At 40.2% G+C, this 23134-nt stretch overlaps 1 protein-coding gene across 3 annotated transcripts in view; it reads right to left on the bottom strand.

The window, feature by feature from the left end:
• Window positions 1-23134, bottom strand: part of RASA3 (RAS p21 protein activator 3) — a 187326-nt gene that overhangs the window by 19158 nt on the left and 145034 nt on the right. For all 3 annotated transcript variants that reach the window (XM_068926036.1, XM_068926047.1, XM_068926026.1), the window contains 7 exons: window positions 15767-15847; window positions 12789-12861; window positions 8305-8384; window positions 3990-4094; window positions 3353-3509; window positions 2390-2538; window positions 367-481 (listed from right to left, as the gene is read on the bottom strand). In XM_068926036.1, coding sequence (XP_068782137.1) covers window positions 367-481; window positions 2390-2538; window positions 3353-3509; window positions 3990-4094; window positions 8305-8384; window positions 12789-12861; window positions 15767-15847 — 760 coding nt within the window. The remainder of the gene's footprint in view (window positions 1-366; window positions 482-2389; window positions 2539-3352; window positions 3510-3989; window positions 4095-8304; window positions 8385-12788; window positions 12862-15766; window positions 15848-23134) is intronic.

Raw genomic sequence — 23134 nt, 5'->3', positions numbered from 1 at the left:
TCCTTTAAAACCACTAGATACAATGTGTTGCTTACTGTGTTCTGGCAGCTTCCTGCTGTGAACATTCTTTATTCCTCCATGTTTTAAATTTATCTATTAATTTCTCAGGAAAACATAAATGTTATATCTTATAAAACAGAAGAAATCCGGTCAGACAAATGGAAACCTCCCATTTCCCTTAACATCATTTCTGAACTGGGTAGCTCAGCTGTGGATAAACTTACACACAAGATTTTGGTGCAGAAACAGCCTCTTACATATTAATCCCACCAAGTCATCTTAAAATGGGAAGGAATATACAGTATCTGCTCCCTTAAGGCCTTTTACAGTGACTGTTACCAAATAAACATTCTACACTGCTCTTACCTCATCTATGATCGGCTTTAGTGTAACTTGCAGATAATGCATCCCTGCCAGTTTCATGGTCTCGTCAATGCACTTGGAAGTTAATGAGTTCCCTCTGAAAATGGTGTTTGGATCTCTGGAAGTGAACAGTTTTCTGTAATTTAGTCTCTTTGTAAATACGCTGCTAACACATGGAAATAAAAGAAGCAGTGAAAGGTGATGGAAGTCTGGTTTTGAACACACAGACAAAAACTTCCTTTGAATCCAGCCTGCCATTAAATGCAGGTACATAGCATTTAGTGCACTTCCAGGTCCTAACAGACAAGCAGTATGGTAAGTCCAAAGATTTTGGTAGTGACATCTTTTTTGTATTAAGGCAGTGTGTAGAAGCCTCAGTGCACCATGCAAAAAGAGGGCAACGTGCGGGCTCAGATCAAAGGGTTTTACAATATAAACGGGGGAAAACGCACCTGCTTTTACATGCTACATGTTTACATTACATGTGACCTACCCCCTTATCTTACAAAAGGAGTAGGAGGGAAAGCTAGGAGGGATATGAAAAGATTGGCTCCAATGACACAGCCATCTTTTCTAGGTGACCTACAGCACTGTCCTATAATAATACTATTCAATATAGTGCATATCCCAATCCTGCATTGGGAATCTTGTGGATACCTGATGCCATGCAGAGACTTGCATCTTTCTGCACGGGCCACTCGCACACAATTTTTCTGCTACTAGGCACGGCCACAGCTTTTGCTAAGCTTTAGTTATCCGCACCGTCACATGTGCTTTTTTTGCTACTGCATTTTGAGAATGCAAGTAATTTCGTATTAGTTTTGCACCTGCAATTATTTGTATAGCAATTTATGCAGACAAGTACATAATCAGCTACCCTGTCTAAACCTATATGATCAAAACCATGCCCATAGACAGTATTTCAAACCTGGATATAAAGTCATTTGCGTGCTCTTGCACATACAGTAACAAACGTCTTTCCTGTTGTTTTTACTTTACCAGTTGTACCTATTTACAAGCAATGAAGAACAGGATGAATTCCTCTGTTGGAGTCATGACTTCGCTTTATAAAGCGAAGTAAACTCCCTGCCTGTTAGAAGTGCCAGAGAGCCCTGAAAACAAACACTACCTTTGCTGTCTTATCACAGGAACACTACTGACTAGGGAACACCTTTCCTCACGCTGCATTAACCAGAACGCTTCAGCCAACTTGCAGCACAGAAAAACACACCTACCTACAGGAAGGAAAATGCTCTATCCCTTAGACGCTCTGAAAAAAGCCAGCCCACACACAGCCTTTATTTTGTACTGAGGAAAGCTGTTACTTTAGAGTCAGTATCTGTCACTCCTCTGCTCCCAGTCAAGAGCATGACTACCTAGTCACCAGGCTTACGGCAACAAACACTACTAAGGACCTGCCTGTCCTGAATGCTAGGTCTTACACTGCAAAAATGTCAACAGGATAGTAAGTCAAGCCAGGGACTTAGATAAAAGTGACCAGAAAAAAGATTATGTTTTCTGCCATCCACTGCCAGATCCAATCCAGTCTTTGCTCTTCAGCCATCTCAGTGGAAAGACTGAATACAGCTTGCCTGAAAAATTCATCTTTAGGAAGAAACTCGCCACTTGTTTTTCAATAAATTCAGCAAGCACTTACCATTAGATGGTTTATTAGCACACCATAAAGTTGAAATGTTTTCATATGAACAGCTGAAAGTAATATAGGATTTTACAATTACCAAATACAACCAAGATTGAGAACACTGAGACCTGCTCTCAGACCTTACAACAATCTTGCAAGTAGACCTAGCAAAATATTACGGGAAGTCCTCCTAAAATTTAAACTCACCAGATCTTCAGAGCACTGAATGCATTTATAAAGTACTCTGACACTCAGCTGGGAGGAACAGGAACTCCAACAGTTTCTTTTGAAATCACATAAAATTCTAGAAACTGAGTGCAAGATCCTAAAACTAGCCAACACTGAGAAGGTACGTTGAATAGCAATTGGTTTGCTGGTACTTACTGAGTTCTCTTCACTTCAGCATTCGCAATGGCACTTATGAAAGGCACAATTCTGCCATAGTGTAAGAAAAGCCTGACAAGAGGTATGGCCGCTTCCTGTTTTTCTCTGCAAACTTCACCCAAAATGTGTGCAGCTGATGCTGAAACAGGCTGAACAGTGGAGATAAATAAGAACTTTGAGAGGTCTTTCTAGAACAAGCAGCATTTCCTTTCCTTCCCGTCAGCTCCTTAACGCAGAAGACCACATAACAGTTGCGGTGGCCAATTACCCAAACATGCCAGTACGTAACATGGCTGTGCCTTACCTTCTATTTTTTTCCCTTGGTCGTAAGTTTTGATCACAAGAGGGCAGCAATTTAAAAACTATTACAATACAATCTTTTCCTCATTTTTAATAGCTATCTTTTCACTGAACATCACTGCTGCCTGGGAAGCAAATGAAGAACTCTAAACTTTCCCATTTTCAAGCCACAATCATAACAGAACTCAGGTCTTACACTGAAAAAATAGCAGCATTATTACAACTGCCAAAAATATACACAATGGCAGACCTGGCCCAACCACCTGACATTTCAGGATCAGTTTTTTGTTTGTTTTAATTGTGCAGGTAAACCTGTTTCTTTCCAGTAAAGGAAAACCAATTCAGACTGAAGTTTACTTTGGATTTTCAAATATAAAATTAGAAAGCCATGGAGAATACGTGGCTGTCATAACCACTGCTGTTCCTGGGTGTGCCTTCATCCACCATACTGCATACAGATAAAGATATTTTCTGCAAGGACTGAAAACAAACATGAGGGATACGCACAGCTTAACAAAACCCTCAGATGGTTAAAGGAAGAAGGTGAGGTCTATGGTGAAGAGCTATGGTGCCAGCTAGATAGTGACAAACATTTAGGGAGACCCTTGTGAAGATGATCAGCAGCAAGCAGCTGATCAACAACAAGCAGCGCAAGCAAATTACCTCAACATCTGCAGATTTTAGCAGGAGATCTCTAAGTGGACTGTAATAGTCTGAGGAAAAAACATGGTCCTCAGTGTAAACCACATTTAACCTTAAGGAACCAAGGTCATCAGGTTTCAGTGACTTGTTACCATTATCTCTGGGCTGCAGGAAATACCTGACAAGCAAAAATAAGACAGGAAGTTTATGTTGAAACTTTATGTATGTTATGTCATGTTGTATGTATGTTATGCTGAAAGTTTATGTATGAAGTTCCGAATCAGATCTTTGAATTAAGTTTACCGGTCTATTTTGCACCAACTGTAACATGGGGAGTTCTGGTCATAAAAATTTATGTAGCTATGATATGAAATACCATATAGTAAGAAAACTATGGCACTGCTGCTGAATTACAGTAAAAAATAGGAAAAGCCAATGCATTAGAACTCCCACATGCAATATACAAAGGCAAACTGAAATCTCCAATCATATTATCAAAACTTCTTGATCTTATATTTACTAAGATTATTTGGGCTTGCTTAAAAAATTAGATATAAATTGAATCCATTTAAACTTTATCATATAGCAGTAGTTATTCCTAAGGTTTCATAGCAGACATATATTTTCAACTATACTCCAAAAGAAACACGTCAAATACCATGCTTCATATGAACTAGACTGTCGGAGAAATTTCAAAGGAAGTCTCAGTTCTCCTAGAAACTCATCCCCGAACTTCAAGTTGCTGGCATTCCAAAGATCAACTCTGTAATAAAACAAATAATTAACATGAATTCATAAAAAAGAAAAGAAAAGAAAACAAAACAAAACTTTGTCTTCAATTTTGTGTTTTTCTCCCCGCTCAAACATGTGAGTTGGAAAGTTCCAAAAATGTACTAGATTGGTTTCCAAGCCATCAGGGACAACCTTAGATTTCTGGACCTCTACAATTCATTCCATGAAACAGAGAAAAATCTCACAGACTGCCCTTTCCACATCTGTATAATCAATTTTCCACAGTCCATATTGATAATGATTCAGATGACTTTGGAAACCCTGATACCGGGGAAAAAAATATGCAGAGGTATCTTCAGGACTCCATATTTTCAGCCTGAGTCTAATTAAGGATTATTAGAAGTGAAGTGGGAGCCCTTACAGAGTCAGAGTGAATGTCCACATACTCTTTCCTGGTGTTTTTGAATCTAGGAAGATTTACTGTGTCAAGCTTATGAACTTTACTGCACCTAAACCAGTTCTGCACGGATACTCAGAAACCTTAAGACACTTTTACCACTCTGTGTAATAGTTTAACTGTGTACTGACTGAAGCCTACATAACTTCCAGCACTCAGTCCCTCACCTTTGGGAAGCTCTAGTATGTATCTCTAGCTGATACTTCCTCTCCTTTGTGTTCTTTGATTGTAGGACATAAAACAAAATGCTGAGATTCAAATTAGTAGTACTAGTTGACACTTGTAGATAAAGAATAATGTTCATGTTTCAAACTCTAGGACAGACATTTCTGTATACGCTTTAGGGTTTCCTCTGGTAAGCACTTTTATTTTAGAACAAGCTCAGTTGAGAATTTCACAACTAATCAAGTGACAATCTGAACGCACCTGAAACTTTGGGGAACATGCATACAAGGGAAAAATACAGGTTTTCAACTACGGAGGATTTTTGAGAGAATAGTAAATTTAATTTAGATAAAGTGGAAAGTCATCCAATTATGGACACATTTACACCACCTTCCTAGTCCCAAGCAATTCACAGTAGGCTTGTTAAGGAACGAAGGCTGATAGTCCTTCTAAAGGTTAGTTCTACCTTATATGAATGCAAAGGACATCACTTCTAAATCCTCTGAGCTCTGTCTCTCAACAGTGTCTCACACATCAAGTTTCATATGCTAGACATACCATCAGCTCACACTGTATGCCTGCTGCTTTAAGTTTTTCAAACTCTGATATTTTGACAGTATTTTTGTAGGGCAATAATTCCAAAAAAGGAAAATTTTTCTATGCAAATTCTACCTCCTCTCCCTTTTCTCCATATTTGGTCAACTACTATCCTGCTGACTCTAATTCAGATGACTCAAAGCAGATTCAGGAGAGGACGAGTCTCGAGAAGCTTATTTATATGTGGTCAAACTTACAGTTTACTGAGTATTTATAGGCTACTGGTTTCTAGCTTATCCAAATTCTGTCAAGATACTCACTAGCAACAATAGATTCAAATATATACAGCCTTACACACTTTCAAAGAGAATGCTCCCACATCAAATTAAGTTATAGATAAAATCAATACAAACAATCTGTAGGAGAGGAGCTAACAACTCAAGTAGCTCTTGCACTACACAGTAAACAAGCCAGGCACGCAAAGTGTTGAAACCATTGTTTTGTGTACTTGGAGTGTGAAGGATAAGGCAGCATAAAAATGCATAGTAATTCCAGTAAGATTATTGTCCTTGAGCTTTTTAAAAAGCAAAATTGTGTCAAGTGCAACTTTAAAAATGATCAGGCTGATAGGAAGCATAACAAGAGTCTTCACTACTAAGTTAAAGTTCCTTTAGCCACAGAAAGGAGAAAGAACAGCAGAGGAGGGAGAGGGGGAGGAGAGAGAATGGATTTCCCCAGAACATCTGGTCCCAAGTGCTGATATGCCCTGCCTGCAACTTCCTACACCCACGCAAAAAGAGAAACCTTTCATTGCTTTAGAGAAAATCCATGAGAGATTTTCCAAGACTCCTCCATACCCTGTGGAACGGTATCCTTCTCAAGACAAAAACATGATCCATCCAGAGGGCATGAGGGTAATCTAACCCTGACTAAACAGACTCAAGGAAGTGAGGGGGGGGGGGGGGGGGTGGAAGGGGAACCCAGGATGGGAAAAAAACCACTGTCCTATATGGGACAAAAATCTCTGAACAAAGAGTTTGCCCAAACAAAACTAACCCTTTATCTGCTTTCCATTATTACTTAAGTGCTTAATCTTTTTCCCCATATGTTCTCTTCACAAGTCTCTTCACAAACTTTTCCCCTTTACCATACTCTCAAGGAAAGAAAGAGATTTTTTTGAAATTCAATTACATACGCATCATCATTGTAGCCAGTCCTTTGTCCAGAAATCACTTAAGTAAATCAAAACCACTGTATAATTTTATTCAGTCCAGCAGTGCAAAGAAAGAATACACTGAAATATTTAGCAATGTGTGAACACTGTCCACCAATGTTAAGGCTCCCCTTCCAAGGGTCACAGAGCCAACAGAGAATCCTAGCTTTCATTTAAAAATCAGCGTACGACTGGGCATCATGCTTACAAAGACAGGTCTGAAAACATGTCCTGAATTCTACCAAAGCTATAGCTTTGTCAATGGGCTGCCCGGAACAGCAGTTTACAAGTGTGGAATATTTGAACGCAGGTGTCAGTTCCAAGACCGCTGATCCAGTGAGCATCTAACATCACCCTTGCAATAGGGGATTCTTTAAAAATAATGGCATTCCAGTCTAGAAGACTGGATTGGGAATCTTGTGCAATTGCCTGCTCCAACACATATATCCTGTGGAATATGGGACACGTTATTTACTACCTGTCTACACTATGCAAAGCCATGCAGAAATACTAGTCCGGAGCTCGTACTAGGTCATCTGGCACAGTCCTCATACTAATACAACCATGTTACCATGGCATCAAGCCTGAGATTTCTAGCTCTCCTATGAAATCAGTCGCAGGTTGCCCTTAAATCAGCTACCTCTGCATTGCCTGATGGAGATATTTTTCCAAGAAACATGTCTCTTGTGTCTCTCAAATAGGAATAATTTCGTTTTCCCATCTTGCAGAGCCCTGGCAAAGGCAAATCTACTAATGGTCATGCACTGCTGTGTTCCTATAGTAATAAGCTACATGAACCGCTTGCTGAGAGTCAGTCTTAGTAGAGAATAACATGGCAGGCTGCATCCATTCATTCACTAACATAAATGCATCTTGCTTGTTGCGATAAGTATAGTCTTCTCTTCCTGGTCTCCTCTCTTTCCCTTACTGCCAATTGTGCTTCTGAAGAGACAAGAGAATGTTTTGAGAAATAAGCCCTCACTGCCTCTCAGAGGGAACACATGTGGAGAAAGAGGCAGAGGGGGTAGCAACCATTCTCCTTCAACCTTTCTTCCTCCAAGTCCTAGCAGAAAGAAGAGGCGAAATATCACACTTCTTGATACGGACACAGCAGTCTTCACTTGTGATGCATACAGCTCACCAGATGGCCCAGATCTCTAAGTTTCAATGCATGTGATGATATCATGCATGCAATACCTCTAAGTTTTGCACCTTCTGTTGTGTCTCTCCAGTTCTTCTATTCACCTATCCCTAAAGACACTGTTGAGAGGCTCCAGCAGGTTTTAAAACAGCAGTAAGTGCGTGCGCGCTGGAGGTTGTTTTGTTTTTGAAATCAGAGCTGCTGCTTTCCTGTGCAGTGGATTTCCCATGTGTCATACCCAACCTTGCAAGAAGGGGTTAAATTCTGACATGCAAAAAGGAAGAGAAACTGCCTCAGCCCCAGAGAAACTCTGAGCTCAAGAGTTTCCTATCAGGGAAAGAGGACCTCCATATAGGTTGCTAAAATGAAGGGATGAAAGAAAATAGATTCTTCACATTGAGAGTATCCCATAACTTCTAGGCTATCTTGGGGAACTGAGGGAGGAAGGGAAGGGGAGCCCAGAAATAAAAGGCTACATTTAGTGACAACAGCATATTAGCAATTCACACAGGAGACCGAGGAAAATAATTAGGATCTCTCCCACAGTGGAACTGTCACGTGTATTCAGATATCATCTACAGGACTCTGGAAGTCTACAGACAAAGTGACAAAGACTCATCCTCATTTGTCAGAAGTAAAACCACGCTTGCCACTTTGAAAACTCAGTCTACTATAAAGTTACAAAACTCTGGAAGAAAAGCTAATTTCTACAAAATGTTGGATATTACCTGATCTCCATTTTGTCAACTTCATCAACATCTTCAATATCAAAATGGGATTTCTTGTTGTAGCTACTGGGTCTTGTAACCTAGCAAAAAGGAGAAATCTTTAACAAATTGATTTGATACAAAAGAATTTCTCTGTTACTTGTACAAAGCTCTGGCAGATTGCAGTCTTTGACTATCAGCAGTAACTTCAGTCCTGATTCTGAAAACATTCACGCATGTGAATAAACCTGTTGACTAAATAGAATCCTCACTACTCAGAAGTGGTTACATAACTCTATACTCATATCATACTCTATACTTTCTTTAACCAGAAAAAGGGGATCTTCAATATTACTATGGCACTTTGAGTGCACGTTGTCAAAAGAAAGTCATGCAAAGGCATACCATTTACTTTTTACTTTAGAATCTATCCGGGGGAAAAAAGACCAATTAATAAGTGGCTTGAAGTACAGTCTTACAACAGATGCCCTGAGGCACTCTGAGACGATTAAAAAAAAAACAAAACAAAACAACAAACCCCTCCAAACAACATTTTACAGTGGATCCAATTAAAACCAGGAAGTTCTGCCTGTTCTGATATCTTGGATGTCAGTTAATCGTACCCACACAAAACACCAAGTAGATCAATTTTCCAAGAGATGCTAGACTGTTATGCATATGAGAATGTAGAATCAGGTCCATAGTTCAGCTTTTCTTCTCACCAACCACATTTACAACATTGATAAACAGCAAAGCATAGACAGGAAGACATGGAAAGATAGCTGCAAGTGAAGAGCACCAGAGAAGAGAAAGTTCTTATGCAAACATTTCTTAAAATTTGTTTTCTAGCATGATAAAAAAAAGAAAAAAGACTTTGATGGCTATATTTTTGATTAGTGCATCAGAAACTTGAGAAAAATGCTACCCCACCCAGCCGAAACCACAGCAGAAACTGATCAAACACAAGCACATATAATGTGTGGGCTCAGCTCTTGGTTGCACACACTATTGCGCAACTGTATTATAGGTTTAAAATACTCTTGTGGCTTAATACTTCCCACTCACGAAAAGTAGCTTTTATTGTAAACTTAACTTCTTAGTTTTACATTGTACACCAGATGGTACAAACAAGGCAAGCAAAGATTTAGCTGCACAGGAAGAAAGGAACCAGAAGAGTATCCTCAGGATGTGACACTGAACATAGCCTTTTTTTGTGAACAAGCACCATTTTTGAGGTGATACGTAACACCTAAAAGGTACTAGGCAGCACTGGAGACCAAACCCTCTAATTTAGAATTGACTCAAATGCACCTGTAAGCCCAAGAGCATGGTGATTTTAAAACATCCTACAATTTCAGGAGCTCAGCATAAGTTTCCTTACCTAACCTTGCAACTATCTTCATTATGGCTTCAAGAAATTACCCTACATAACTGAAAATGACTTATTTCCTACTACTATTGTGAAGCTAATAGGGTAATTTTGAATAAAGAAGCTAACTTACAAAATTTTTATTAGCTGTAATACATGTGCTGGAACTTTTTTTGTCCACTCAAGTGTTACTTACGGCACAACCTTTCTAGTAAACACTTTTCTGAGAAGCTTTGCTGGAGTCTGCATGTACAAGGCCTCTGTATCTGTATGCCTGCTCAGTGTGCAGATTAATTTAAATGCTCAAGAGCTGTATTCCTAAAAAGGTAGTTGTATGATGTCCGTCAGTACTAAGGATGGAATTTGATATTAGGGAATTCTTAGCCTACAGTGCTGAAATTACTGTTAAATGGTAGGTGACAGCTATGAGGGCACAACACAGCTATACTGTTGCCTTTATTCAGGCAAAACTGCCAAGTCCCTTACCAGCTGCTAAGAATTTGTTCAGTACATGTGAGTTTGCAAAGGGGTCCTAGGCACTTACCTTGCTCAGTTCCCATAAGAGGGGAATTTTCCTGTAGCTGCATACAGACCTCTGAGCCTCTTCGCAGCACTGCAGCTGGATAGTGGTGGAAATGGTCCCAACCCTCAGGTGCAAGTTTCACTTGTTCCACCCTTCTAATGAGCACTTAGATTTCACAAACCAATGATGAGCTATTTTCTGCTTAGAAAACTAAACCTATGCGACTTTTTGTTGTAGAAAGGAAAGCACCTATACACTGACTTTTACAGAGTTTCCTCCTTGGATCCACGGCCAGTCACTGGGCTAGCAGACTGCAGGGAAGCTGATGAAGCTGTTTGGAAGTGGCAAATGACACCTCTGTCAACAGCATGAATCTATGCAGCTCTACAGGAATCAGAGCACTCTGCTAGCCTGCATCAACCACAAGGCTGCCTATGTCTCATTACTGAATATATTTCCCAGTCATAGCAGTTGTCCTGAACCTCATTCCCTAGAGACATTTAGCTAGGTATGTACTAACCACTCTCGAAAAGTGACATAAATCTATGATGACCGCTGCCCACACTGCGGATACAGTTTTGTAGCAGAGTTCCTGCTGATTCAGACACGGTCCCAGCTCTGTTCTTACCACACAGAAAACCTTTTACTCTGAGTTAGCAGAAGAGCTGGGGCATGGGCTTGAGCTCAGGTTTTGCTTCCGCTGATCCTTGCATGCAACCTGGCTTTTAGCAAAAAGGCAAGCTAAGCAAGCCTCCAGCCCCCTTCCATAATTCCAGCTAGCAGGTGCTTCCTTTTTCTCTCATTCTTCCTCACAATCTGCCATGGGCTGCCAAGTTCAGTGTTTAAATACTCAATTTGTTGTCTCTGTTTCTGCAAGGCACAGAGGGCAGAGGAATCAGACAGGTAAAGCTTTGTGGTTTGCAGACCAAATTCCTAGATTACATTCTCATTAAAAAGCTCTCACAGTCAGATACCTCCAGAACTGCCTATGCTAGGAACGAGGAAGCCCATTTTAGCTTATTTACATATAGCATCACTCGTGTGTCACCACCAAAGGCAGCAGCTCTGGGCCAGGTGAGAAACTAATTTCCTGGACAGCCCTGAGTAAAACCACAGGGCACCTTGGCGCAGGTTCACTACTCAGAGCCACGGGATCTCTCTCCTGCCAGCCGTGCCCATGCAGCACCAGCAGGGCTGCAGGCCCATGGAGTCAGGCACGGATAGAGGCTCGCCGCTAGCCGTGGTTAAGTCTGCAGTGAAGTTATACCCTAGAAAGATTTGCTGGACTACCACAGCAAAGATTACTCTAGAAAGCTACCCTGGCCAAACCTCAGCTTCCACGGCTTAGGGCAGCAGGAGAGCACTTCTGCCAACAAACAGCTTATATTTGGGGTTGAGGAACAGGTACAACAGTACACCAACATGAGCACATTTTTGCTGGTATGACTGACTTCAGATTTTGGTATAACTGTCCAGCTTCTAGGTAAAGATGGTAGATGGCAGCGGGGAAGAAAGCAATTAGCTCCTGCACTGGCACTGCCCAGAATGCTATGTGCACTTTGGATCAGCATGATGCAACAGCAGTTGTATGGCTGCACGGCTCTCCTCTCTGTGGCTCCTTCCTGCTATGTGCTGGTGAATTTGCTCTAAAAATCACATCCTTAAGTACCATTCCTACACAAGTAGGACTTTAGCTACCAACTTTTAGTGCAGATGTGACCTGAATGATTCAATATATAAAGGCAGACAGGGCTTTTCAACAGTATGCCAACTGCATTGTACTACTCTGGCTTTTCATCAACTAGTTATGCCAGATATGTTTTTGAGATATCTAATTAAATAGCCCCACTAAGTGTAGACCAGGACTAAAATGGCCAAGACGAAAAGAAAAGAGAAAGATGCACAAACTTTAGAAGACACAATGAAAAGTTTCAAGAGGTATCCAAGCTATAAAGCCATAAACAAACACACACGCAGAACACACCACAGTTACTGCTACTCTTGCCAGAAAAAAAAGAAAAGAAAAGAAAAGAAAAGGAGCACTTATGAGTTATGCTTTGTCTTAACAGGACTTGTTGTATGCTACGTAAAGTTGCAGGGGCTTCACCCACTTGGAGAAAAGGCGCTGGTATTGCAGCAGAATAGTACACAGCTGAAATATCCAGTTTTGAATGTGCTTTCTTTCTACTGTTTTCAACATTTTAATATTCCTACGAGACAACCTTCCTCCCACTGACTGGGGAAGACAAGGTAGAAAAACACAGGCTAGAAAGAACAACACGAGCTAAATAAATAAATAATAAAAAGTAATAATAATAATAAGAAATCCTGCTCTTATCTATCCTTTCTCAAAACTGCCTGGGCTGAGTTATAGGCGAATGAAAAGTCTGATGCTCAGAAGTGGCTAGAAGCTTTTCCTTTGAGCACCTGGGCTGAAGCAACATACTGCTGCCTCAGTAGACAGCTAGTCTGATCCTGGATACTTCTGCGTTCTGCACTATGCTTTGAAACAGCCTTCAAAGAAGACAGCTGGCATAACATGGGGCAGGCTGCTGTGCCAACTATCTACAGTGTAGTATTTCAGCTTATCACCCGTTCCTTTGAAATACCAACCTCAAAATAAAACACTTCATCAAAATGTGGATTGTTGGTCTTCTTTTTAACTTTAGTCTTTTTGGCTTCCGATCTGAATTAAGGAAAGAAAAAAAGTATAAGAAATAACATTAGCAGAAGTGTGATCCTAGAACAGATTCACTGAGGAACAAGGAAAGAGTCACACATTTGATTTATTTGATAAAATCAGAGTGCCAGGTGGCTCTAGCACAGCAAGGCAAACACACTCACAGATATTGAAGAGAGGGATTCACTGCATGCCTGTTTCTCTAAAGTGTAAGTATTTGCAGTTTGTTATTCCCTCTTAAACTGGCATCCTGAACCCTGATTCTGTCACTTGCTCCATCTGACAGTCTCACATCTGTGCACAGCAAGGGGGCAGGAAGGGGGCTCTGAGCAGCAATATTTGGGGGATGTTTTCAGTCCTGACGTGACTAAAGTTGTCCTCAACCCTAGAAGCACAGGAGATAGATGAGGGCTGACACAAGTATTTGTGTTTTACTTTTTGTAATCTTGGCATGAGGAATTAATGAATGCTTTTCAATGGTGTTAAATAATCAAAAATACGGAATGATTCTCTCAGTAAGAGTGAAGGGGTTCTTCAAATAAACAATTTGGCACAGAAGCACTTCAAACTTTTTTTAATCCAAACCCTACTTTTTATAAGATTTAAAACTCATATCTTTATTGGTGTATCATATATCTCTCCTCCTTCTCACCCTTCTTTCTGCAGCCCCAACAGCTCCTAGTAAACGTTATGCTGTTGAACTACTATGAAAGGTCCTGAGCAGAAGTCTCCAATTTCTGTTTTTAGGTAGGTACGAATGGTGCATGGCAGACCTCCCTCAGACCTCTAACGGGGCAATAGGCCTGACAAAGTTCAGTGGTGCCCATTCATTCCTCTATAGACAGTATCATCCTCTTGTGTCTGCATTTTAGAATAAAGACTAATACTAACTGCTCGGTATTGAGCTAAAGCCAGCCAATGTATTTCACACAGGCCAGCCAAACAGCTGTTTGATGATTTCCAAATGTTATGAACCTAATGCTTGTTTTGCCCTAGTTACGTACAATCGAAAAGCTCTACAACTTCTTGCGTCACCAAATTTCCCCTACAGCTCAGCAGTAATAAGAGGGTATAGATAAAGCAGACACAGATGGAGAGATGAAATAACCACGTGGAAAACTGACCTACTAATCATCTCATCCCAGAATTTATCCCTCATTTCTCATGCAGCAAAGCTGCTTATATTGCTTAGAACTGGTTAAACTGACCAGACAACTCCATGTATTCTCTTACAGTGGCTAAGCAAAGCTGGGTTTAATTCCCAGTGCTGCCAAAGACTTCCTGTGTGACTTGAATGAGCCAGCCACCGACATACACCCTTTTCCTGTCTATGATACAGGCACAGAATGAGTTCTGGTTGAGAAGTGTCTAGGCTCTATAAGTACAAATTACACAATAAACAGCAGCACATCTGTTGACGTTTTTATGCTTGGCATTGCATAAAATGCAATGGCATAAAGCAGCTTTCCTACTCCAGAAGGAGAGGCATTGAAAAATCCAGAGCGGAGAATGATTTAGAGATTAAAAACATCTCTCTGTTCCTAGGAGGAGCTGAGAGATAAGAGAGCCTAATCGCCTCCAGGACATAGGGCTGACTGCATACCCCACCTCGTCAGTAACGCTTGCCAATCAACCTCTTTACTGATAAGCCCTTCAGGGAGGGGACTGGGAAGTGCTATGTAGAATGGGAGATGATTAAGGCAGGCGTAACTACTGGGCAATAACAAAGCAGTGGACGGGAATAAGCTGCATGCTGCTCACTGAAGACGGGAGGCAAGCCTTCTCCCCCTGCTACCACCAAAACAACCACGGTCTATATTTTGAAGGGAGATGAACTGTTCTACATTATCAGGAGTTGTACAATATCAGGACTTGTGGGGATCAGACAAGGAGAGGTAGATTTGGACATTCAAGGATGCAGCAGTCACTCAAAAAAAAGACCTTAAAGTACCAACAATATTCATCTATACCATCTGAAACAAGTTACACGCTTAAAACATCAAAGTGTACAACTTGAATATGCAGCTCATTATGGGGGATAAGACAACACATCTAGAAAAGATGAAGACTGTAGACCAGTCTCAAAGACTCCTCAGTATGCAGGTCAAGTATTTGTCAAGAATGAGTCTTATTTATAGTATTTTCAATAAAGTATTGTAAAGTACTGATTCACCTGTGCTACAAATGTGATTCTTTGAGCTCATAGCAGAGCTGTTTTATTTCTAACAGGGCACAAACATACAGAATGACTCTCCAGATCAGCAAAAACAAAATAGTGACATCCAACAGCACGAGAAGTTTTATAACATAACACAAAAATTTAATCCCAAGTTTAAACTGAAAAGTACTTTAGAATACCGATTGTACCATATCATCTAATTACTTAAATCTCTTTACACAGTTTTATCCCCAGTATTATGTCTGCATAGTTCATATTACAGGACTGAGTCACCTACAGCGTTCCACATATACATTAATTTGCCACACTTTGAAAGTGGAAAAGATCCCAAAGTATTCAAACACAAACATGTATATTCTGCAAGATGCTGAGGTATTCCGCCTTCTTCACCCACCCACCCCCCCCAAAAAAAAAAACAACTGGGCAATAACCTTGCTTAAAAACTGGCCTCCAATTGCTAGGCAAGAAGCTGCACAAATTAAACCTAACCAGAAATTAAATACTCCAAGATATTCAGATTATTTAAACATTATTCAGACCTTTACATAAATCAAAACTGAAACAAGCCTCAAATTACTTACTCTAGTATAATTCACTGGTTCATACATGCACACACAAGCACTTGTGTATTTTAGCGGTGTCTAAACCCTCTGTCTATCTGAGAACACAAGGTTCTAATGACGAAGGAAACAAACCATTGTTGTAAAACGTTCTTATACTTGCAGTACTTGCCTGGATGGTCCTGCTAAGGTAACTGTGGCATAGGGATCGCATTGCCCGTTCACGATGGGCAGGCCTTGGCATTCTAAAACTCTAGAAAAGAAGCACATGCAGGCAAACAAAAAAATCAATAAAATAAGAGCCTGGAGAGCAAATAAGAGCAATATATTTTTCTCCTGTCCCATTTTCACAATATCTGTTACTAAGGAATTGATATGTCGTTAAGCACAATCCTTTTAAACTTGAATACGTATTTTGGTCTTAAATGCTATCTTTAACAAGGTTGAAAGTATGGTTAAATTACACAGAAATCTTAACTTCACAGATTCTTACTATATAAGAACAACAATTTAAGGTTCATGAAATAAGAGTCAGCTATCAAAATAGGAGCTGTCAACACTTTAGAATCGTCCATCAACTTATTCACCAATAATAAGAAGAATTTATTTCTGTAACAAAAGATGGGAAAAGCACACTGACAGATCCCAGCATTAGACAAATGATTTCTCAGAATCCTGTTCATGATGCCCTCGCTGCTTTTGCACTGGCAAAATCTTGCACAGGCTTATTTGTCAAGGCATGTTAACTGCAGACCAACAGACAGGTGTGACATATCCATCTTCCTCCCTAAAATTTTTACGTAGCAAAACTGAAAAAGGAAACACGTTTGGCAGCTTGGCACGGAAGTCGTCAAAGAGTCAAGACACTGGAGGGACAAAATGGAACAAATCGGTTTCTGTTCTGACACATGGCAAGCCAAGGTGAGAAATCTGCACTTTCACACTCTCATTCCCCCACCTCTGTCAAAAACAGAGACCAATGTAAAGATGTTCCATGTTTCACAAGCTAAAACCCTACCGAGGAAGGTAGCACCAACTGGAAATAAAGGCAGGCAAGCCAGCCGCAAGGACTCTCCCTCCTGAAAAAAATTCTGCTTCAAGCAGGTAAGTCTGCTGGTTTTGGAGAGGATACCAAACATCTTCCAGCAAGTGAAGTGTTGAGAAATAGGTGTACTGCAGCAGCTCATCTGTGGCATGTTCCAGAGATGGTGTCAAAAGTGCTCCCTAGTCTTTCAGAAATATGCCAGATTGCACCTTACCCTCAGCAAATATTCAATCCCGTGCTTACTGCAGTGCTATGATTTCAATTTACTTGGTGCCTTCGCTTTGGGTAGGAACATTTACTTCTATCAAACAGCAGCATGCTCTAAAGCAGGAAAGGGGAAAAGCAGAGGAAGGTATTTCTAAGACTGGGACAAAGGAACAACTGAACATGATTTTCTCATGAACACAGCAGAATCGCAGAATCTTTACCAAGTTGCAGAATAGAGGCTACTTTTCAGTCAAACTCGCATCTTACCACAGTCCTTAGACTACATACCTTGAGCTGTAATTACACAGGCAGAACTACACTGTTATAACTGGAAACTTTCAACGAAAACAAACTCTGAAGCAACTTGGGCAGGTAAGCAGTACTACACTTGCAGAATGACATACCTTACACACTTCTGGGTGCTATAAATTTAACAAGAAAAATATTATCCATTTTCTTGCTTTCAATAACAGCAACTTTGATTTTAAAAAAAGAATTAAAAAAAAGAAAAAAAATCAGTCCTCTACAAACTTATTCACAAAACTAAGTTTTTGGAACAAATGATGTGGACTTCAAAAACTGTTTTACTACAGACATATTACTTCACAAAAACGAATGAAAAATCTCATATTCTAAGAATATCAGGTAGAATACAATAAATAATTTATTCTATCTAAGCAAAAATCCTTCTATATTAAGGTCTACTACAGTCCAGAGCTGTATTTCCTTTGGCTAAAACAGAAAACACCCTTTACTGGAGGGGTGGGAGTAAACAACACCAGATACTGTATCAGAGAAGTTCTGCCCTCAGCCAATCTAGATAGGTTCAAACAGTCCTAGGAAGTACATCAAGACCAAAGATCACACTAAAGCAGCACAAGCAGGAAGCTAAAGTGATGCTCAGGACTACGACCTTACAGAATAAAGGCTAACTAATTGGCTTAATACAGGCAGCCCGCAATATTACAATCACTCAAAAGCTTTCTATTTTCAAAGCCTCTACATGCAGAGAAAAGCACTCAGCTGTTAACCTTGATGAATCCTCTTTTCATTACTGATTCATTAATACTGGCACAAAGGAGAATTATGTTCATTATTCTGAATATTCAAGTGAAACCATAGATCAAAACCATAGCAAAAGTCACGACAGACTTGGATTGGATAGGCAGTCTGCCACTTCTGTGTCTGGACATTTTTTGTTCTGTTACAAATTTTACTTTCCACATAGAATTAGAAGCCCTTCATACGCCCAGGTTAGTAAGTACTTGATACTGCACAGTGCTGCCACGTAAACACGTAAATTCAAGCCACAGATGCTAGGCCCAGTAACTCTCAAAGTCAAACACACACCACATAGGATTTGGTTGTCTAAATGAAGACACGAGTTTAGGTTTCCTCTGCAGACTCCTGCTGCTGCTCCAGAAAGGCAGCAGTTACTCATGGGTCCTAGATATTTGACAGCTCCATGCCCTCGGAGGCATCACAGATACACTAGGTGTATGTTTTCAGGAAACCAAGTCCCACCCCAAATCCACCCAGCCTATCTTACAGAGAAGGTGAAAATCAATTTTTTTTTTTCCACATGTGCATTAATACAAATACTCAACACTGCAAGGCAAGTGCTACTTTTTAAATTCACACAGGGTAGATGTGAATAAAACAAACACAGCTGACCTCTGGCAGAGTAGCTATGAGGAGTGCAGGAAGAAAAATCCAGAAGTAGAAACAGAAAAGTCTTCATGAAGAGGTAGGTTCAGCTCGATTCTCTTTTAAGGACAGAAGAGACCACTTCTAGTGGTCTCTGTACCAACTGCTGGTAACACTCCTCTAGGGTAGCAAATACGGCTTGAACATATCTCAGTATGAAAAAAGAACAATTGTACACCACGTGTCAGTATCAAAGAACACACCCCTTCCACTTCTTCTTTAGGGCAGCCTTTAAGTTCCTTAAAATAAAATATTAGCTCAATAGCTTTATAGCAGCCAGCCAATTTTCTGCTGTTCATGAATGCCTTCCAAGCCAGCTCTCATTCACACAGACAGAACTATGTGAAATCTAAACACAGTGAAAGCATGTTCATAGACAGTATTATTCCTGTTTTAATAAAAGTAGTCCTTTCAAGAACATGCAGATGATAGAAATTTATCCAAGACAGATGTTAAATTTAGATCTGTGGCCTAAATTTAAGGACATGTAGAGGATAAAAATCAGTGTGCAATAAAACCTCAGATGAATTCGAATGATGGAAAGTGCAAAGTTATCCACAAGAAAAATGTGTTTACCCTAAGCTGTACATGTATACAACGACAGGATCCATTCTAACATTGCCACACGGGAAAGTTCTTTACGTTTTTGTGGCTAGTCCTCTGATATCACTTCAGCCATCGCTGACGGTTAAAAAGACAAACAGCATCAGGAGCTGGTCAGAGAGGACACAGCAGCATAAATTGCAGGGTACTTGCATCTTGAAGTGTGTGCTGTTCCAATTACCAGCTCCCAAAAACAAATCTAAAAAAGACACAGAGAAGAACTACAGAACGAGTAGAAATACGGAGAGACACAAGAGAATAGAACTCTCCAATGGAGAAGACAAAATTAAGGTTATCCATTCACAAACAAAACAATTCCTTAGAAAATCATGAACGATGTGGAGAACATTTCCTCATAAAACTAGAATTAGAGGGCACCTAATGAAATTACCAGACAGAAGGTTTAATATAAACAAAAGGAAGTACTATCTCCACACACTGCATAATGAAATTGTGAAACTCACTGCCACAGGACATCATGGATGCCAAAAGCAGACATGGATTCAAACTGGGATTACTCAAATTAATGAAGTGTAGGTTCATAGGTAGCAATAAAAGCATAATGGTCCAGAAGCCACCTCCAGCTCCATAAAGCTCAAATTGCCGACTGAGAAGAGCATAACACTGGGACAATCAAGCCATATTTGAAGCATCATTCACTGCCAAATATCAGAAACAGTTTGAGGCTAGACCAGAAGTGCCTTTAAAACAGTACAGTAGTTTTTATGTTCTCTGAAAAGAAGGCAAAAAAAAGTATAGAGCACAGATGTGCTTATATACTCAGGATGGCTTAGAGAGTAAGATGTTTCTTTGTGTGCAGTGGGAATGAGAAAAGCAAAAACAACCTTGAAAGAAACAAGCACAGAAAAACAGGAAACAGTCACCAACAAACTGCACCCAAAGCCTGCCAGGTAATTTAAAAATAGTTAATGCCTAATGATGCTGGAAAAAGCACGCAAGAAACTGAAGACTTATGGATTTGAAGGAACGAAATCTATGTCTGGAGAGAGGCTCATTCTGGTTCTTGTATCTTATTAAGCAGCGGGTAGAGATATAATAAAATTCAACAAGACAGTCTGATTGAATCATGTTACTATCCTCTCATTAGCTGCAGGAAACTAATCCTAGAACTGCTTTCATTATAGCCATTTTCTTTAGTCATGGGAAAATTGTTAGGTAAATTAACACTCCTTCCCTCCCAACCTGGTACCAAAATACATGCTTTTAATTTACAAGCAGGAAAAGAGCTAGGACAAAGTCATAGCTACTCAAACAATAACATGGAGCACCAATTCTGCCATATGGGTATCACATTATTAAGACCGACAGTTAATACCTGGATTAAATGGAAAAACATACAAAAAAGGTATAATACTATTTCTACAAAAAGGGGAGGGTTGGGGTGCAAAGCAGTACAAACAGTCAGTCAAAAATGAATGCCTTTGCTCTATTCATCTGCAAATTAATTTAACATATGTGCACTAGATTAATGAAAAAAAGCCTAGACAATCAAGAGTATTACGAGCTGACTCATCAGACCCCAGAGGGAAAATGTCTGGCAGCTGCTAGAACCTTTTCTCTCCAACTGGTAGTTTCTGGTCATTAGCTGTCTAAAGCCCAGCTGGGACAGAGTTAGCTATCCCTCACAGCTAGAGAGCTTGGGCTGGGCTAAGGTTCATAGGGTCATATGGGAAAACTCTCAATGCAGCTGCCTCACTATATTTTGCTTGTGGTTTATAAAATTAACAGGTTTCAAGGAACAAGAGATTTCAGTTTTCAATGTGGTTCACGACCAAACCTTCTCAAGGGTAAATATGCTATGGAAAATTCCCAGAGGGTAAAAGAAAACCCAAACACACCATAGACATGCCTCTTGTATTTAAATTACATGATTACAGAAGTTTGAGGGGGTGGGGAGTAAGAAGGTTAAAAAAAAGGTTCCACAAAGGCTAAGTAGCACACATCTGAGAGCGTAGGCATGCCTTCTGCCTCTGGGCTACCAACGAGAAGCTGTAGTCTGTAGTCTCTAAGACAGCCTCCTACGCAGTCTTACCCAAGAACAGGCCTATCATAAGCAAGGAACATGACTGTGAAACAAGCCTGTGGGAGTCCCACACCCCTTCCTTGAAATCACAAAGTTATTTGAAAATTAGAGACTCTTCTGATTAGTCAAGGATGCACATGTGTCATCGGCATCCTTGTGAGCCAGGATGGAAAACCAATACAAAGACAGAGAGAGAGAAGAAACCAGAAGGGACATAGTTGTTCTTAATACGTGCACTCATACTAACTTTCCTGTTCTTTCCACACTGAGCCTCTTTTCCAAGAAGCTTCCAAGGTACCTGGCCACACTCCACTTTTCCTTCAGTTCCAACCTAAGGAACAGCACAGCGTTCCCACACCCTTTCATCAAACTAGGCTGGTTTCTCATCGCAATTTCTCAACAGAAAATACATCTTTTTTTCTATACATAAACTTGTTTTCTATCAGTGTACATAACGCATGCGTTTTTAACTGCTTTCACTTATATACTGGGTTCCTGGGATCAACCTTAACCTTGGCAAGTTTACTGAGGCATTTTATTAATCTTCTGTTTCCAACCTCTACTTGTTCCAGCACTCTTAGTTTCTTCAACTTGAGGCTTTCTCCCATCTCCTAGGCATATTTTTTGGTTCTTCTCTGCTTCATTTCAAAAACAAGAGAATTCCTCCTCCTTGCTTGCTCTAGTGAACTAGCTATTATTTGAACACTCGGTGCTTTGTGTGTTAAGTCCAACCAGACAGAACTTAAAAGCAAACCATGTGGCAGATTTGTCAGAAGTGTCATCAAAATAATGCATCTTTGATTTCTTATGTTTAATATTTCTTTGGTAAGGTATATTTCTCCAGCGCTCAGTATGTGACCTACTTTTCTTACATCCCTCTATATCTTTTTTCCAGCAGACTCTAGGGTCACGTGATGACAAACGTATCATTCTGAGCACCTTGTCTTGAATAGTCCCCCTTTGTGAATAGACTTCTCAGGATAGATAAAATAAGCTATTAACCTCTAACTTCATAATACAGTAGTCCAGTCTTTTGGTCTCGTCTAACAGTAAAGAAGTGGCACCTTCCCCTTCCTGGCCACATTCAGCTCACTCTTACATGTCCTTTTCTTCCAACGCAGCCCTGCATCACAATCTTAGTTCCTTATTCATTCCCAGCGCTTTAAGAGGAGCTTTGAGGTAAAGCTGCATGGTAGATTTCCAAATGCACCTTGGCCAACCTCACATCTATGCTGGCACATGGCTGCTGCTCTCAGACCCGTGGGCTGCCTTCTTTCTTCCATTACAAGCAGGAACTGTTCCAAGGCCTCTTTTTCGCTCCTTTGATCTGGGTGTGATCAAAGCTTGACAAGCCAGTCATGCTCATGTGTTTTAATGGGGTTTTGCCAGGACACATCCACATCCACCACTGCTAAGCACAGAGAAGCTACCTCTAGCTCAGGAATTCCCTGAATCATAAATTTCTAGAGGCCAGGAACACACATCATCATATGGCTGCTCTCATAATCCTTCACCTGCTATTGGACACATTCAGGTGTGACAAGACATTGCTATGTGCACTAACAGTTGTTCAAGACTACAAACCCTTAAGTGAAATTGTTTCATTACATACAAAGAAGATAACATATTGTCAATGCCTACATATCCCTAACATTACTACTGCTTCAAAGAAACTGCAAAAATTTCTCACATCAGTAGAAGTCTAAACATTTCTTAACAGTAATAGTCTGTTATTAATATGAGAGCTGTCCTCCATGATACAGTTGAAAACACCAAAACAGGTTCCCAATATCAGCTCTAGAAAAAATTTTAAAACCACACATTTACAGAGTACCAGTTGGCGTGATAAATAAAGGGAGTAAAACAAAAAGTGGGTGTCAGCCATACTGTTCTCACAGGGCAATGAGCTGATTCATTAGCAGCTTAGCCAGTTT

This window comes from Struthio camelus, chromosome 1 (assembly GCF_040807025.1).
Source record: "Struthio camelus isolate bStrCam1 chromosome 1, bStrCam1.hap1, whole genome shotgun sequence".
NCBI lineage: Eukaryota > Metazoa > Chordata > Aves > Struthioniformes > Struthionidae > Struthio > Struthio camelus.
The sequence above is the reverse complement of the archived record's forward strand: the minus strand, read 5'-3'. Positions and strand labels throughout refer to the sequence as shown.